General features: G+C 37.8%; 1 protein-coding gene across 5 annotated transcripts in view; it reads left to right on the top strand.

Moving 5' to 3' along the window:
- The window catches only part of PPP1R36 (protein phosphatase 1 regulatory subunit 36), a 72196-nt gene that overhangs the window by 9373 nt on the left and 45502 nt on the right, over nucleotides 1–17321 (top strand). For 4 of the 5 annotated variants that reach the window (XM_037832538.1, XM_037832540.1, XM_037832541.1 and 1 more), the window contains exons 3-7: nucleotides 8486–8572; nucleotides 9035–9132; nucleotides 9231–9297; nucleotides 11869–11967; nucleotides 16914–17048. In XM_037832538.1, the coding sequence (XP_037688466.1) occupies nucleotides 8486–8572; nucleotides 9035–9132; nucleotides 9231–9297; nucleotides 11869–11967; nucleotides 16914–17048 (486 nt within the window). The remainder of the gene's footprint in view (nucleotides 1–8485; nucleotides 8573–9034; nucleotides 9133–9230; nucleotides 9298–11868; nucleotides 11968–16913; nucleotides 17049–17321) is intronic. The other variant, XM_037832539.1, reaches the window with a different exon arrangement.

Here is a 17321-nt window from a genome sequence, read left to right as displayed (position 1 = left end):
TATGAAATTTGTTTTTTTTAATTGTTGTTTTTTTAAAAATCAAAAAATACCAATAAGCAAAAGCAAACAAAAAAATTTACAATCCTATCCTGCAAGAGTAAATATTAACAGCTTATTAAATAGTTTTCCAAGCCCTCTTCTATTTATACACATATGTTTTTAAAAACAATAATGGGATCTTGATATCTGCAAGTGCATGCTTTTTTGTAGCCTGATTTTTTAATACAATTTTATTGAAATATATTCACATACCATACAGTCATCCAAAGCGTACACTTGTTCACAGTATCATCATATAGTTGTGCATTCATCACCACAATCAATTTTTAATCATTTTTATTACTCCAAAAAAAAAAAAAAAAGTAATAAAAGTAATAAAAAAGAACACCCATTCTGCCCCCCCCAATTATTCATTTACTTTTTGTCTCCATTTTTCTACTCATTTGTCCATAACGCCGGGTAAAGGTATGTGAGCCATAGGGTTTTCACAATCACATGGTCACACCATACAAGCTATATAGTTATACAGTCATCTTCAAGAATTAAGGATACTGGATTGCAGTTCAACAGCTTCAGATATTTCTTCCTAGCTATTCTAATAAACTAAAAACTAAAAAGAAATGTCTATATAATGCATAAGAATTACCTCCAGAATGACCTTTCAACTCCATTTGAAATCTCTCAGCCACTGAAACTTTATTTTGTTTCATTTCCCTTCCCCCTTTCCATCCAGAAGGCTTTCTCGATCCTACAAAGCCGGGTCCAGGCTCATTCCCAGGAGTCACATCCCACATTGCCAGGGAGATTTACATCCCTGGGAGTCACATCCCACATATTGGGGAGGGCAGTGAGTTTACCTGCCGAGTTTGTAGCCTGATTTTTTTTAAATTCAGTTTTATTGAGGTATATTCACATACCATACCAGCATCCAAAGTGTATCAAATTATCACCCCAATTTTTGAACATTTTCCTTGTACCAGAAAAAGTGAAAATAAGAATAAAAAAATAAGAGTAAAAAAGAACACCCAAGTCATCCCCCCCTATTTTTCATTTAGTTTTTTGTCCCCATTTTTCTACTCATCCATCCATACTCTGGATAAAAGGACTGCGACGCACAAGGCTTTCACAATCACACTGTCCCTCCTTGTAAGCTGCATTGCTATACAGTTGTCTTCAAGAGTCCAGGCCATTGGGTTGTAGTTTGATAGTTTCAGGTATTTATTTCTAGCTATTTCAATGCACTAAAACCTAAAAAAGGATTATCTATATAGTGCATAAGAATGCCCACCAGAGTGTAGCCTGATTTTTTAACTTACTATATTTTGCGTTTCCATTATTTCTAATATCTTTCTGATTATAAAGTCATAAATATGTACTTTAAAACAAGAACATAAATATACATACTAGAAAGTGAAAATTCTACCATATTCTACCTCTAAAGTCCACCAGGGCATCAACATTAATAGGTACATATTATTTTTATTTTTGAGTGTTCATTATACTGATTACATTTATTTTACATTTATGACTGATAATTCTGATACCAGAAGTCTTTGCAGGTCTGATTTTGCTGCTAGTTTTGGTTATTTTTTTTTTCTTACAGTATTATTTCTAAAAAATTAGCGTGTTAGTGTTTCGAACTTTTTATGCTGAAAGATTTCAAACACCTACAAAGGAAGGAAGAATGATACAGTGAACCCCAGCGTACCCTTAATGCAGCATGGGTAGTTACCAAATTAAGAACAACTTCATGTCATCTATATCACTGTCTCCCCAGCCCAATTATTTTGAAACAAATCCCAGACCTTATTTCATTCATAAGTATTTCAGTATGTATCTCTAGAAAAAATAAGCACTCTGTTTATTAAATTACTCTTTATACACTTAAAAATAGAAATTTAATATCACATATTCAGTTGGTGTTCAGATATCTCCTATTATCTAATCTTTTTTTAAGTTTGTTTCAATCAGGATTCAAATAAGGTCCTTTAGTTTAATATATCTCAATCAGTGTGCATATTTTAGGCTTTTGATAGATATTGTCACATGGCTCTCAGGAATAGTGGATAGGCAAAGAGGACCTAGCCAAAAAGAAAGACTAATTGGGAAGGTCAGAGGAAAAACCCTTAGACACATAGGCCTTAGAAGGCAAAAGAAGGTTTCCCAAGAAAGGGGACTGAGATAGGAAGCAGTCAGCAATGTCGGATGCTAAAGAGCTCAGGCTAGGAGAACATTAAAAAAGAGACATAGGGAAGTAGTAGTTTCAAGAGGATATTAGGGTAGAAGTCAGATTAACAGTTGTTTGAGGTGGAGAGAATCTCAGGTGAAGATGAGAAACTAGGAAAAAATGAGTACTTTTATCAATAAATTTGCCAGTGAAGGGAAGAAAGGAGATATAGCCTTTAGAGAATCCAGCACTAAGGAAAGGTTTTGGGTATTTTTGTTGTTTTTGTTTTGTTTTAATGGTAGAAAAATCCCAAGTTTTCTCTATAGACAGAGCACCAGTGGAGAGGGGGAGGCTAAAGTTTGGGGAGAAAGAGGAGATGGAATGGATAGAGCAATGTCCTGAGAAAGGAAGGTTGAATGGGATCAAGGGCACAGATTAGATTTGAAAGAGACAGAAGCTGCTTTTCCACTGAGTATGGTAGGAAGGAGATAATACAGATAGGAAAGACTTGGGCTGTTTGAAGGTTCAGGGAGGGATATCTATGCTGTCCTCCTTACTGAAAATAAACCCTGCTATATTAAAAGGAGAACTTTTTGGTAGCAGTACTGTACTACCTTTTCCCCTGTGGCCCATTGGGGCCTTCTCACCAGTAATTGCTGCCATCCCCACACTGGGCTAGGGCAGGGCTGTGGAAAACCCTTCTTACAAAGCACCCTGATCCAAGTATGGGGTAATTTCCTGATGCCCAGAGGACAGGGGAGACAGGGAAGGCTTCACAAGGAAGGTGATACCCAAATGAAGACCTGAAGATGAGGAGGAATTGTCAAGGCAAAGAGAGATTGGTTGGGGAGGGGGAGAGTGCATTGTAGACAGAAGGAAACAGCATGTGCAGAGGAAAATCTAGGGTGTCAGGAATCCAGATAGTCTGGTTTGCAAGATAACAGTTTGATCTCAGGGGCCTTCGAGTTCCATCCTATCAACTTAAGACCCTGAAAGGCTCTTCCTGGGTTTTTGGTCTTTTTCCACAAGGGGTAGGCTACCTTTTACACCAAGAGGGGTCCATAGACTTCCAGTCCAGAAAAAAAAAACAAAACAAAAAACCTTCTTCTCCCTCCTCCCTTCTGTTAGATTTCTTGGTATCTTTCCTGGATTAATGACACTGGAAATCGCACCCTTCGAAGACCTAGCTCCCTGCTTACATGCAGATAATGCTTTGTACCCTGAGGGGGATAACTATATCAGAATACAGCATGAGACCCATAGTTTCCATGAAAGAAACAGATACATCGTAACAGGGATCAGGGAAAGGGTGGCCATTAATTCTTTATAGGTAGTTGAAGAGGCAGTGGAGATTTACTTGGAGGGAGACCTGGGTTCAAATCCTAAGCTCTGCCATATATTAGCTGGTCATCATTTGTCAAGTTACTTTATCACTAATCTTTGGTTCCCCCATTTATAAAATGAAATAATAATGCCTTGTGAGGAGTAAATGAGGATATTGTGTAGTTGATCAGAATGTCCTCTTCTTAATTGGTAAAGAGGGCATACCTTTTTTCACAGGCCAAATCTAAGTTGGCTTCTTGCTGACATAGTGTCAGCAGTCATATCCCTTTTTGTTTTAAGTGTCCCTAGTTCTAGCTGGGAGAGAACCAACAGCCTGCATCAGTCTTTGCAAAGGTCATTGACTCTCCTGACAACATACAGTTGAGAAACTGTATCTCCAGAAGCCCCAAACTTCACTTGTCTTCTCTTGTCTTTCATCACGGCATAAAAGCAGACACCTTTTCAAGAACATTGGTGAGCTCTAACTTGTGTGGAACCCAAGGGTGGTCCAAATCAGCCTTCTGCATTTTTGCAATGGGTTCTAGAGGGAAAACATGATTTTTTTTTCTCTTTTGTTTCAGGAGAAAGATAAATGACATGATTACGTTGTAATATTAGCAAAACACACTAATAAAATGCTATCTCTGAAAGGACCAGATTCCAGATGGGTTGCTAGGCTGAGGAAAAAACTGGGGGGGCTGTAGGAGGGTACAAACCAGCCTGGAACTGTGGTTTGGGAGTGAATCAGAGGTGCAATTCAAAGGACAATTTTCAATTATTACTAGTGATGCTTCTTTGTGACTTCAAATGCATTGTGAGGCTATATAAGCTGCCTTTAGCACTATGGCAGGGCACTTACAAAGTGAAATCCATTTCACAAGTGGAGCCAAAGAGTGGCTTTGAGTGAAAGCCACTCAGACAAGCGTGAAGTAGTGAAGACATGTCCAGAGGTCAGGACTACTGGTTTTAGCAGGAAATGTCAGACTGTTGGCTAAGGGCAAGCACTGCTTGCCACAAATTGCAAACACTGGAACATTAATTAGTTGTGCTGGTTTGTATACAATATGTCCCCCAGAAAAAGCCATATTCTTTAATGCAATCTAGTGTTGATTAAGTTGGAACCTTTGGATTAGGTTGTGTCCATGGAGATGTGACCCACCCAACTGTAGGTGATAACTCTGATTGGATAATTTCCATGGAGGCATGGCCCCACCCATTCAGCATGGGCTTTGGTTGGTTCACTGGAGCTCTATAAAAGCTCAAACAGAAGGAGCTCAGAGCTAACTGGAGCTGAGAGAGACATTTTGAAGACGGTTGTTGGAAGCTGATGGCAGGCATTTTGGAGAACGTCATTTTGAAACCTGGAAGCAAGCGGATGCCAGCCACGTGCCTTCCCAGCTAACAGAGGTTTCCTGGATGCCAATGGCCTTTTGCCAGTGATGGTACCCTTTGTTGATGGACACTGTATGGCCTTAAGACTGTAACTGTAACCAAATAAACCCCCTTTAGAAAAACCCGCCCATTTCTGGTGTTTTACATAGCAGCAGCATTAACAAACTGGAACATTAGCCTCTCCAAGACTTAGTTCTCCATCAGTAAAATGACAGGCTTGGACTGGATGATTTTTTAGATGTTCTCTAACTCAAAAAATTCTATGATTCCATGACTTCATAATTCTAAATTCATTTGACTTAGTTCATAGACCTGATCCACAAGTTATTCTGAAATGTCTCCTTTCAGATTCCTTATATTAAGGCTCTCTTGTCTCAAGTTATCTCAGGCAAACTGGTATAGTAAGAAACTTTGTATAATAGGGATGGGGCTGAGAAATGGAAAGGAGACAGTAATTTCATTTGACAATAACTTGGGTTGGGTATTACCATCTTCTTTCATCGTCCAGAGAAGAGAAACCCTGGGAATTGCTAATGTTCTAAGACTGCTTTAGCCTGATAGGAAAATAACAGTTAATGACTTGTAAGTGTCCGAAACATGGTAGTGGTCTAAGGAAGAACCTGAAAACACTGTCATGTTCTTGTTGAGGATGGTTATATTAAGGGCAGGAGGCAATAAACTGCCCAATAAACATCTAGCAAGCAGAATGAGTTTCAAAGAGCCATTAGAAAATGTCTGAATGTTTGGGGGATTTGAGTATTTTATTACAAGGCTAATGTCTTAGTTTCCCAGCTGCTATGATAAATGCCACTCAAGGGATGGCTTAAGAAACGGGAAATTATTAGCTCATGGTTTCAGAGGCCAGAGGTCCAATGTCTAAATCAAGGCATTGGCTAGAAGGCTTGTCAGGGGTGTTAGTAGCCATCTGGGAGGCTGGCAATCCTTGGGGTTCCTTGACTTTCCTGTCACATGACAGTGTCCTCTCCTTTCTCCTCCAGGTTCTGTTGACTTCCAGTTTCTGCCCCTCCATGTGGCTCTCTCTTCAAAATTCCCCCAGTAATAGGATTAAGGCCCACTCTCATTCAGTTGGGCCACAACTTAACTAAAAAAAACATCTTTAAAAGGTCCTATTTACAATGAGTTCACACCCACAGGAATAGATTAAGATTAAGAACATATTTTTTCCCCTGGGGGGTACACAGTTGAACCTACCACAGCTATAAGTAGAATGTACCAACCACATAGTGTTTTTTCTTATATGTCTCCTATCAACTTTTTTTTTTTAGTTATGCAGGTAATAAAAAATTCTTGTTATAAAAAATTCAAGTAACACAGAAGTGTCCAGATATGAAAGGCAGATCTCTTCATCATCATCCTACTCCTCTGCCCCCATCTGATCTGTCACCCTCTTTGGAGATAGACACCATCAACATTTGGAATCCTTCCATTTCTTTGTAACCCCACTCACCCAGTATTTCAGTGTACCCTCCTCCCCTAAATTCCTAATCTCTGAGGACCAAAGATAAAAGGAGCACCAATGGAAAGAATGAAAAGCTTAGAAATCATTCATTGGCTGACTTGGTGCTAATGATCAAAAAAAAAAAAAAAAAAAAAAAAAAAAAGGAAAAATACAAAGAAAATCATTCCCTTGAAGTGACATCATGTACATGCTTCTAGGAGTGTTCCAGTTTGCTAATGCTGCCTTTATGAAAAATACCAGAAATGGATTGGCTTTTGTAAAGGGGTTTATTTGGTTTCAAATTTACAGTCTGAAGGCCATGAAAATGTCCAAATTAAGGCATCAACACAAGTATACCTTCACTGAAGGAAGGCCAATGGCATCTGAAAAACCTCTGTTAGCTGGAAAGGCATGTGGCTGGCATCTGCTGATCCTGGGTTGTATTCCAGCTCCTCTCTCAGCTCCTGTGTGTTCTTCAAAATGTTGCTCTTGGGGTATTTTGTCCTCTCTTAGCCTCTCTGGGAGCAAAGTGTCAGTAAAAGTCTGCTTTCAATGACTGTCTCCAAAATGTCTCTCTTGGCTGTAGCAGTGAGCTCCTTCTGTTTGTGTGCTCTTATAGGACTCCAGTGATTTAATTATGACCCATGCTGAATGGGTGGGGCCACACCTCCATGGAAATAATCTAATCAAAGCTATTACTCACAATTGGGTGGGTCACTTCTCCATGAAAACAACCTAATCCAAAGATTCCAACCTAATCAACACTAATAATCTGCCCCCATAAGATTGCATTAAAGAACATGACATTTGGGGGGACATAATACATCCAAACCAGCACAAGGAGCTAACCTATTCTACAACCTGAATATTGCCAGGAGGTTTTTACAAAAGCTCCTGGAAAGAAATAATACCAAAGTGACTGATTTTATTACTCCCATGGGGAGACATGTCTTTAAAATGATTTCTTTGTAGGATAACATCAATCCCAGAAATCCTTCAAAGGAAGTTGTTTCAGAACTGTTGTGTTGACAAGAAGATAGTAAGGGTCTACATGACTGATACCACCTTTAGAGAATTACTAAAGTTAGGGAGAAATACCACTGCATTTGCACTTAAGCTTAACAGAGAGCACACTTAACTTAGAGTAGAGATTAAGTTTCTGGGTCATGTTGTCAACATAACATTGTTTCTGACAGAAAAATAAAATCCAGAATCCACCCTGGGTTACAACACCAATGTATTTTGCAGACACCACATTCTCCCTGAAAATGTGCTCTCTCCAAGGGAGAAAATACATCCTGCTGGTCTTGGATTTCTGGGATTGATGTTATCCTACAAAGAAATCATTTTAAAGACATGTCTCCCCATGGGAGTAATAAAATCAGTCTTGGAAACTCTTTTCGCTGTTTTCCTATTGGCATTTGCTAATACTCCTGAAAGTCTTTGTGTTGGTCCTAATCAGACACCATCTTATTTTCAATGTCATAGCAACACCGGACACATAATAGTGTCTTAGTATATGTTTGTTCGTCATTGCCTAATTGTGGTCCCTTGTTGGTTAGGCCTGTGATTGCTTCGTAATGCTTTGTCCCACTGTAGAGTTTAAGAAACCCTGAGTTGAGTAAAGGGACCTTAAACCCTCCTGGAGATAGTCTAGGCCTTTAGAAGAGTAAAAACCAAGATGGCTGCTTGGGAGCAGGGTTAAGCACATGGCTGTGTGGCTAGAGAACCTGAGCACTAGTCCTGGCTTTATACTGACTGATTTTGGTCAAGTTACTTAATGTCTTTGTATGCTTTGATTTTCTCATTTGTAAAAAATGGTGAAAATAATATTTTTCTCATAGAGTGGCTGTGAGGACTAAATGGGATTGTGCCTAAAAGCATTTGGTACATAATAAATACTCAATAAATAAAAAAATCCTTCCAAACTGATAATGAGTTTTTTGTTTCTTGTGAAGTTACTGCAACATTTTCAGATGGAAATGTTTGTGCATGGCAGTATTGGGTACTGCTCTGCTCAAATTCTCTTCAGGCTCCACTCATAATATATGCTAGTCCTAAGATGATAGAACTATGGTCATGATATGATTAGTAGGTTTTCCCTGGGAAAGGTTAAGTTATTAATTTGGTTATTTCTATTACAGTTTTACACCTGCAGTAGAACTCAAGGAAAAAGGAAAGAAAGGCAAAGCAGTTCATTTTGCTGAAATCGATGGCCCAGCTTCAGAGAGGTAGCTTTACTTCCCAACCATGCCAGTGTTGCTGATAGCACCTCTCAGGAGAGTGGCTTAAGGCTTCACCAACTCTTAAGAAAATATCATTCCCATTATCCTTGGTTCAAATGCACAGATGCATCAAGGAAAGAACATGTACTATTTCAGAACTATGATGGGACTTAAAATAGTCCCAATGATAATAATAATAGTCCCTGTGGTAATTGGGCTATCTGCAAATCTTCATTTTTTAAAAATGGGAATTGGTATTTACATTGTAAATCAGGCAGTGAACCTTCCTTCCCACCCCAGGATAGTAAATAAAATGTTTAATAAAGTGCAGTCTGAAATGATCTTACATAAATGAAACCCCCGCATAACTGTCTCTCATTACTTATAGTAAAGGCTTTATGCACTTTAGGATAGAATACAACTAAAACCTTCCAAAACACTATCGGAGACTGTTATATTCCGAAACAGGTTGGCAGATAAAAGATTTGTTGCAAGAGATGATAAATCAACTAAAGCCTTAGAGAAACGAGGTCAGCAGGGCAACGTGACATTGGATGATGCTAAATGTGAGTAACTGTTCCCTCATCCTTCCATATGTTGTATGTGTGAACCTCTAAGGCAACTCTTTGTCCCTCTTTCAATTGGCCGTCTTCTGTCCTTTCAGATGTTGCCTTGCTTTTGCTGCAAGAGACTGAGATGCAGCGTATCTGTTCTTTCACAACATTTATGAGGTATATAATGCTTGTGAGATGTTTTAGATCTTCTATCCTTTATTTTGAAGTAATTCTACCTGATTTTTGTAGAAAGGGCATTGTTCTAGTTTGCTAATGCTGCTGGAAGGCAAAACACCAGAAATGGATTAGCTTTTATAAAGGGGGTTTATTTGGTTACAAAGTTAGTCTTAAGGCCATAAAGTTGTTCATGGTAAGTCATCAGCAATCGGGTACCTTCAGTGGAGGATGGCCAATGGTGTCCAGAAAACCTCTGTTAGCTGGGAAGGCATGTGGCTGACATCTACTTCAAAGTTCTGGTTTCAAAATGGCTTCCCCCCAGGACGTTCCTCTCTAGGCTGCAGTTCCTCAAAAATGTCACTCTTATTTGCTTTTGGGGTGTTTGTCTGCTTTCAGTGGCTGTCTTCAAACTGTCTCTCATCTGCAGCTACTCTCTCCACTTCTGTGCATTCTCCAAAGTGTCCTTCTTGGCTGTAGCAAGATTGCTCCTTCTGTTGAGCTTATGTAGTGCTCCAGTAAACTAATCAAGGCCCATGCTGAATGGGTGGGGCCACACCTCCATGGAAATTATCCAGTCAGAGTTATCACCCACAGCTGGGTGGGGCGCATTTCCATGGAAACAACCTAATCCAAACGTTCCAACTTAATCCCCACTAATATGTCTGCCCCCACAAGACTGCATCAAAGAACATGGCTTTTTCTGGGGGGCATAAGATATACAAACCAGTACAGGCATGAAGCCCTTTGCAAGCCAGCCTCTCGGGACTCAGTATCAGTGACTGAGACCAAGGAGTCTGAGAGAGGAAGCCAGAAGTCATGGGGGCCCCAAATAAAATCCTAGGACAAGGAGTGTGGAGAGTGTGTTGTCAGAGCCCCATAAAGAATGCACTATATTTATATAAAAGGTAAGGGGGTATACCTGTTTTCTGTACATCAGTTTTCTCCACTAGTTATATTTGGTAGCCCCAACAAGTACCAGATATGTCACACTCCTTGTGGGCAACTTATTTGACTTTTCTAAGCCTCTGTTTTCTCAGCTACAAAATTGGGAAGTAATAGTACCACCCTCACTTGCTGTGCATGGAAAGTGCTTCACACGGCACTGGTACTTTGTGAGTGCTTAGTGAGAGTTACATACCAGAAGCTATTGGTGCCCTCCCAAATCCCCTCAGCATTCACTTGAGCACACATTCTCTGCCTGAACGCTTTATTTCACTGCAGGAGCACACTCATCCTGACTGCAGGGCAAATTAGGAGCACTAGAGAACCACAAGTAGCCCTCAGTTAGTTATGTGAAGGTGAGAGGGTAGATAAATACCCCAGCTTCCTTGACTGGCGGTTGGGATAACTCCAAGGAGTGTTCTGCACCATCACCCAGAGTTCCCCGCAGGACTGAGCTACATTTGTTGACATTGATAGCTTACTTGCTTAACGCATCCTTTGTTGGTTTCTTTCCCTTTACTGTCTCATTTCCCAACTCCCCTACTGATAATTTCCTGGGATCACTTCCCAAATAAACTACTTACTCTCAAATCTTTGTCTCAGGATCTGCTTCTGGGGGAACCCAGTCTAAGACAGGTAGTTATTAATATCTTGAGAAACAGTCTGCAACGCTTACCTTCATCTTGTTCTAAATGTATAGCTCAGGAAGTCACAGTAGAGTAAGAATTTCCATTGGGGCTAGAAAAGAGGCAGCAAAAATTTGTAAAAATATTTAGAAAGAAAACTGACTTTTTGTTAGAAACAAGCGAGACAGGGTTGTAAATCAGTGCAGTCTTTTTGGAGAGCAAGACATATGAAATTTAATATGCACATGCAGTATAACCTAGTAATTTCACTTCTAGGAATTTACTCAAAGATGTGGCTATCTTTTTTACTACAGCAATGTCTACAATTACTTTTAAAAGACCTAAATATTCATCAATAAGGGACTAGTTAAATAAATTATGACATATAGATTACTATAGTTAGCTGTTTAAAAAAATGAAGAAAATCGATATGTAGTATCATGGAAGGAGATCCATAAGTGACAAAAGCAAGTTGTAAAAAATTGTATATATAGGATGATCCCATTTGTTAAAAAAATTAAGACATATATTCATGCATGTGTGTGTACATTGGGTGGTGGGGGGCATAATATGTGGTTTTCTAAGCTTTAAAAGGTTTAAGAAGGATTTATACCAAATTCTTAACAGTGGCTACAACTAGGGAGTAGAATAGACAAAAGGGTGAGGAGAGAGAACTTTTTACTTGATACATTTCTGTACATTTTTTTAAACAATGGAAATATATTTCTGTATAATAGAAACTTTTAAAAATGAAAACCAGTTGATAAGCAAAACTAAAAGAATTTAGGTGTTTGACTTCCAGGAAACTTTTGTTTACAAAATCAGACTTGATATATCTTCAACAGTATGGTGTACAGATTTTAAATGGTAAATTAGTTGTGATAAGCATAATATGAATTTCTACTTATTCTTTGGTTGTGTGCCTATATGTTTTTTTTTTAATGGGATAACTTGTGTTTAGAATATGTGAAAGTATAAATTTCTTTTTTATGTATTCCCCTAGGAATAAGAATCTTGACAATTTCCTCATGGCATTATTGTACTATTTATCTCACTTCTTGCAAAAAAACTCACTGGAAAAGAAACCCAAAAGCTATATGGTGTAAGTAGAATTTTGTAGTATGCTTTGTAGTTTTATCACTGCCAATATTAAAACTAACTTTTTGTTTAGGGTAAAGAAGTGATGGCAATTTTTAAAACTTTGGAGTTATACTAAAACATTCACATAGGAGAAAGTTACCAGTTTATAATGCTCACTGAATAATTCAGATTGGTATTCCAGTAATAAAACTTTATAAATAATATGGGTCGGTACTGCCCAATAGAAATATGAGAGCCACATATGTTATTTTAAATTTTCTAGTAGACATATTTTTAAAATTTAAACAATACAGAAGAAATTAATGTTAATAATATTTATTATTTAGCCCAATATCTCAACAATATTATCATTGCAACATGTAATCAATATTAGAACGTAATTAATGAGATATTTTGCATTTCTTTTCGTAGTAAGCCTTTGAAATCTGGTGTCTGTTTTACGCTTACAGTTTATCTCAATTTGGACTAGCTACATTTCATGTGCCCAATAGCCACATGTGGCTAGTGGCTAACTTACAGAAAGCACAGATATAGATGTTGTTTATATGCTCTTTTATACTAACGATGTTCTTGCTAAAGGGTTCAAGAGCACCTAATTTAAAAAACTAATAATTTTTAAAAATTAACAGATGTGGCCAAAATGATATAACCAAATCACAGATAAAAACAAGGTTTCTTAGGCTATTTATGAAGAATTTAACTGCTGAGGTGGCCCAGAGTTATACACCCAGGACAAGAATCTGGGAACTCACAGTCCAGAGCAGAACAATGGCTCTCATGCTTGGTGACCTTTCACAAGCCATTGAACTTTCCACATGCCCAAACTGCCCTCCCCAGTATATGTGGAACCAACCCAATGATTTGTCTGTTAGGACTGTTGTCATTAACTTGTTGCTGCAGAATGTTTTCAAAATGCAAAACCTTTGTATACAATCAAGCAGTTTGAAAAACTTTTTATGGATAGATAAATGTATCATAAAACTTCTTATGGATAAATAAATGTATTTACTGCTGCTCTGGAAAAGCCAACGTAATACATAACACCAGTGTTATTTGAGGGGCTGCATTTTACAACAGTACAGCCAGAGATCATGACATGTTTCTATGGTAGCAAGCAAAAGGGCTGGCTGTAAAGCCAGCTGTGGGCTCAGGGTTTGAGTATTCTTTCTATTCTTACTATTTAAAATAGGCACTTATACTTCTGTGGCACTTTAGTTTATATTTTTTAGGGTGTTTTCTAATTCTGAGGGATATTGCTAGCCTAGCAAAGAGATTTGTTTCATTTTTTAATTTATAGGAATAGATAACTGCACTAAAACTTAGTACAGCACAGTGGCATAAGGTAGACTATTTCTTTGAAGAGATCAATTACAGAATGACAAAAACAAACCAATCCAAGCCTTAAAATTATTGATTTCATAGTGTGACTCTAAGAAATTATTGTAACTTTTCATTTCCAGGCTTCTAGTAGTCAACTGGTTTACTTATTATAGAATTAAATATAGATTGCCTTGAGTATCTGTACATAAATAAATTTAAGAAAAAAATTTATTTCAGTCTAACTAGTGAGGTATAACATAGGGATAATAAGAGTACTTCATAGAATTATTGTGTAGATTAAATGAGATAATGTATATTATCTGACCCAGCATTTGCATGTGGTATTTTACCCCTGGGTGGAAGGCCTAGAATTTAGGAGAAGAGAGCAGAAAGAGATGTAGAAGGATGTCAGAGATACACTTAGATGCTTTTAGATGATTAGAAGCCTTAACTCCAGAAGAAGGAAGCATATCCCATTTTACAGATAAAGAAATTAAGGCAGAGAGGTTAAATAGCTTGCTGGAGATGACATGCCTAGTAAGCCGTGGAGCTGAGATTAGAACCCAGGTCTGTCTAACTCCAAAGCCTGTGCTTTAACCATTGTGGAGCAGTGCCCTCCACACCCTGGCAACCAACTATACTCTTTTATCCAGATTAATCCATTTATAATAATTGAGATTGATAACTTTTGAACAAAGGCACAATTATGTATGCAGTTTTAAAGATTATATCATGAACATTTTTCAAGTTATTACAGCCTTTGTAATTATAATTTTTAATGATGGCATAACTTACCATCAAGCCAATATATTTTAACTGACTTACCTATTAAGAGGCATTATAATACAGTGGTTTAGGTGCCAACTTTGGTGCCAAACAGCCTGGATTATCTCATGGATTCTCCTACATTAGGTTAATAAACGTCAGTTCCTTAAACAGTACCTGACTGTATTACTATTAACTACTTTCATTCCTCTATTTATATATTTTGGCAGTTTCCAGTTTTTCTGATAGATAAATAATATTGCATGAAGTATTTTCATGCCTAAGATTTTCCACTTAATTTTGGGTGATTTTTTTTTTAAGAATAAATTTCCAGGAGAGAGATTGTTGGCTTAATGTTTATGATCATTTCTATGGCTCTTGAGATTATTATCAAAATTTCCCCAAAGTGTTATACCAATTTTCAGTTACCAGCAAGGTACAACTATATCAGTTTCATCAAAATTTTCTCAGAACTGAGTATTATAATTATTTTTATTTATTTTTTCTTATTTAATAGATATTAAGTGACATCATCTGCATTTTTTAAAGAATATTCTTGTTAATTCACCTGAACCACTAACTGGTAATATGTAAGACAGTGTTACAAAATGAAGTGAAAACATGGATATGATACAAGGGGAATGGTTCTCAAGCAAGGAGCTTTCATGCAGGCATGCCAGCTCTGTCTGGAATTTTATATGTAGGTTAACTTCCCTAGGCTATTTTATTCATAGATTTTCCCTTTATTCCACTTCAACCCTTAGGTTCTTTAATAAAGTATATCTCCAAATGTAGTTCAAGGACTGCCTGCCTCAGAATCACTTGGGATTATTGTTTTAAATGCTGTTTCCTGGGCCCTACCCAGACCCACTCAACCAGAATCTTGGAGAGGAGGTTGCACTGGGAATTTGCACTTTTAGCAAGCATTCCAGGTGATTTTTATGTAATTTCATATGTGTGTTAAAGCTTGAGAAACATTTGCCTAAAAGTTTCAAGTCATATTTTTTCAAGGTGTATGGATTTATTTTAATAATTTGTCAAGTTCAAACAGCTAAGAAAAAGCAAGATGAACGCTGAAATTTGAATGGACACAGACCTATTCATTTCAACCCAATAAGATAGAAAATAAAAAGGCTTCACTCAAGATATATAGTATTCATGCAGATACCAGCAAAAGAAACACTTTACTGGCCCATCTCTCAAGGCATTTCTTGAAGGCTTGTTTGGCTTGTTTTGTTTTCAACAGCAACAGAGGACTGTTAGCTACTGGCAGCGCTGGCAAAGCACAGGTGAAGGATGAGGGTGATGGCTGCTAGAGGATACAGGGAGGCAGACCCAGTGATGGTCACTGGGGTGTGTATCAGTGTGTGTGGGAAGTGTTGAGTAGAGGGGTGGTGTAGGAGGAGTTGGGTCATATGAAATTTGGGCACTGCCTACTTTATTTATTTTTCTAGAAACTCATCTTAGTCCAATGACTCACAAGCCTTCTGATCACATGTGATAACATTTCATGCTCTAAAATATCTATGTATATCATCCTTAAAATCCCCTCTCCCCCAGCAGTATATCTTTATGTGGTCAGCCTAGTATTTAACATCAGAAGGGGTGATTGTGGCTATTGTTTATAGAGTGCATTTCATTTGTTTTAAATCTTTCTGACAAAAGGCAGGAAAAAAAGCTAGTGACGCTTTGCCTTTCAATAGCAGTGCATTGGAATGTATTGTCAGTAATATTGTTTCCTACTGTATTGTACTGCAAACACTTCCAAAATTAGGCTTCAGACATTCTATAACCTAAGAATGGTTGTCTTACAATTGAATGCCAAGGATGACCCTGGATAGGATCGGATGATGGAGGACAGGAGGCTCAAAGGGACATGGTTGAGACACAAGGAAAAGGAAATATAGAGTGTAAGCTTTGTATCATTGAATTTCTTGTACTTCTTAGCTGCACTTAATGGGATTGCATAAAAGAATGTTCTTGTTCATGGGAATTGTATATGAGAATTATAGTGTTTGTTCAAGGAGGTGTGCAGCTAGCTCTCATATGTTCAGAAGACAGAGCAATAGGTGATGGATGATAGACAGGGAAAGAGGGAGGGAAAGAAATAGTGGTGTGACATGTTAAAGTTAGTGGATCAGGGTATTGAGGGGGTCAGGGAATGCTGGAGTTCTGTGTATGGGGTTTGTATAGTTTTTGCAACTGTTCCTATAACTTTGAATTTATTCCAAAATAAAATGTTAAAAAAAAAAAAAAAAAAGAATGGTTGTCTTTTTGAAAGTTCATTTGCCATCACTTGAACCTGGGGCTGTGTTTTCTAAGGGAATCAATGTCTTTATAATTAATGCAGAAGTTCCCAGAGTCCACAAATGCTTCCTTAGCAAACACAATTAAACTCAGGATTTAGAGTAGGCCCAGGTTCAATCATTGAGCCCCCAAAGTCAGTAGTAACATCAGGAACACACAGCAAGCTCAGAACAGTTTTCACAACTGATTTAGCAAAACTTCTAGAAAGTGGGCTGCAAACTACCTCAGTGACCAGTATAAGTAATTTATTGGTTGAACTGTTCTATATAAATTAGTTCTACCTGTATATAAAATTGAGGATAGATAACATACAGTATAAAGAATTTATAAAACAATGAAAATTCACCATAAACTTGTGATGCTGATCGTAATGATAAATATCAGGAGACTTTGAGGACCTTCCTATGCCACAGTTCACATAAAATAAACGAAAGAATGAGTGAAGTCTGTTGACTGACTTGTATTTCTTTCAAAATAGTTTATAATTCTTACTTTTCACTATTTAATATAGGCATTTGTCAAAATTAATCCGAATCGTCATTTTTTTCTTTTCAGGGGCCGTGTAGAGAAAAAAGAGATGGAACTGGTTCTAAGTAAGTTAGCAGCAGCACAGAAATACTTGGCACAGAAGTACTGTGTCCTTGTTCTTGGCTTGGGGATGCCGGACAAGCACCATATGTGCTGTGGAAAGTAAGTGCACACATACGATTCACTAGATCTTCACTTGTTTGTATATCCACGCCTTTAAGTCCCTTAAATTTGACTTGAGAAAGGTTTCCTTTTTTGTTGTCCAGAATAATAGGGCCCAGGTGAGAATCTGTCCCAAATGCATATGATGTCTCATTTGAGAGAGCCAAGAAACTATGGAAAGAATCCCAGAAACTCAAATGATATTTTTAAGTCTCCGCTGATGGAGTTTAAATAACTTGTCTTTTAGAATATGTCGGCTCAGTGGAATCTTGC

Source organism: Choloepus didactylus, chromosome 4, assembly GCF_015220235.1.
Source record: "Choloepus didactylus isolate mChoDid1 chromosome 4, mChoDid1.pri, whole genome shotgun sequence".
Lineage (NCBI taxonomy): Eukaryota > Metazoa > Chordata > Mammalia > Pilosa > Megalonychidae > Choloepus > Choloepus didactylus.
The sequence above is the reverse complement of the archived record's forward strand: the minus strand, read 5'-3'. Positions and strand labels throughout refer to the sequence as shown.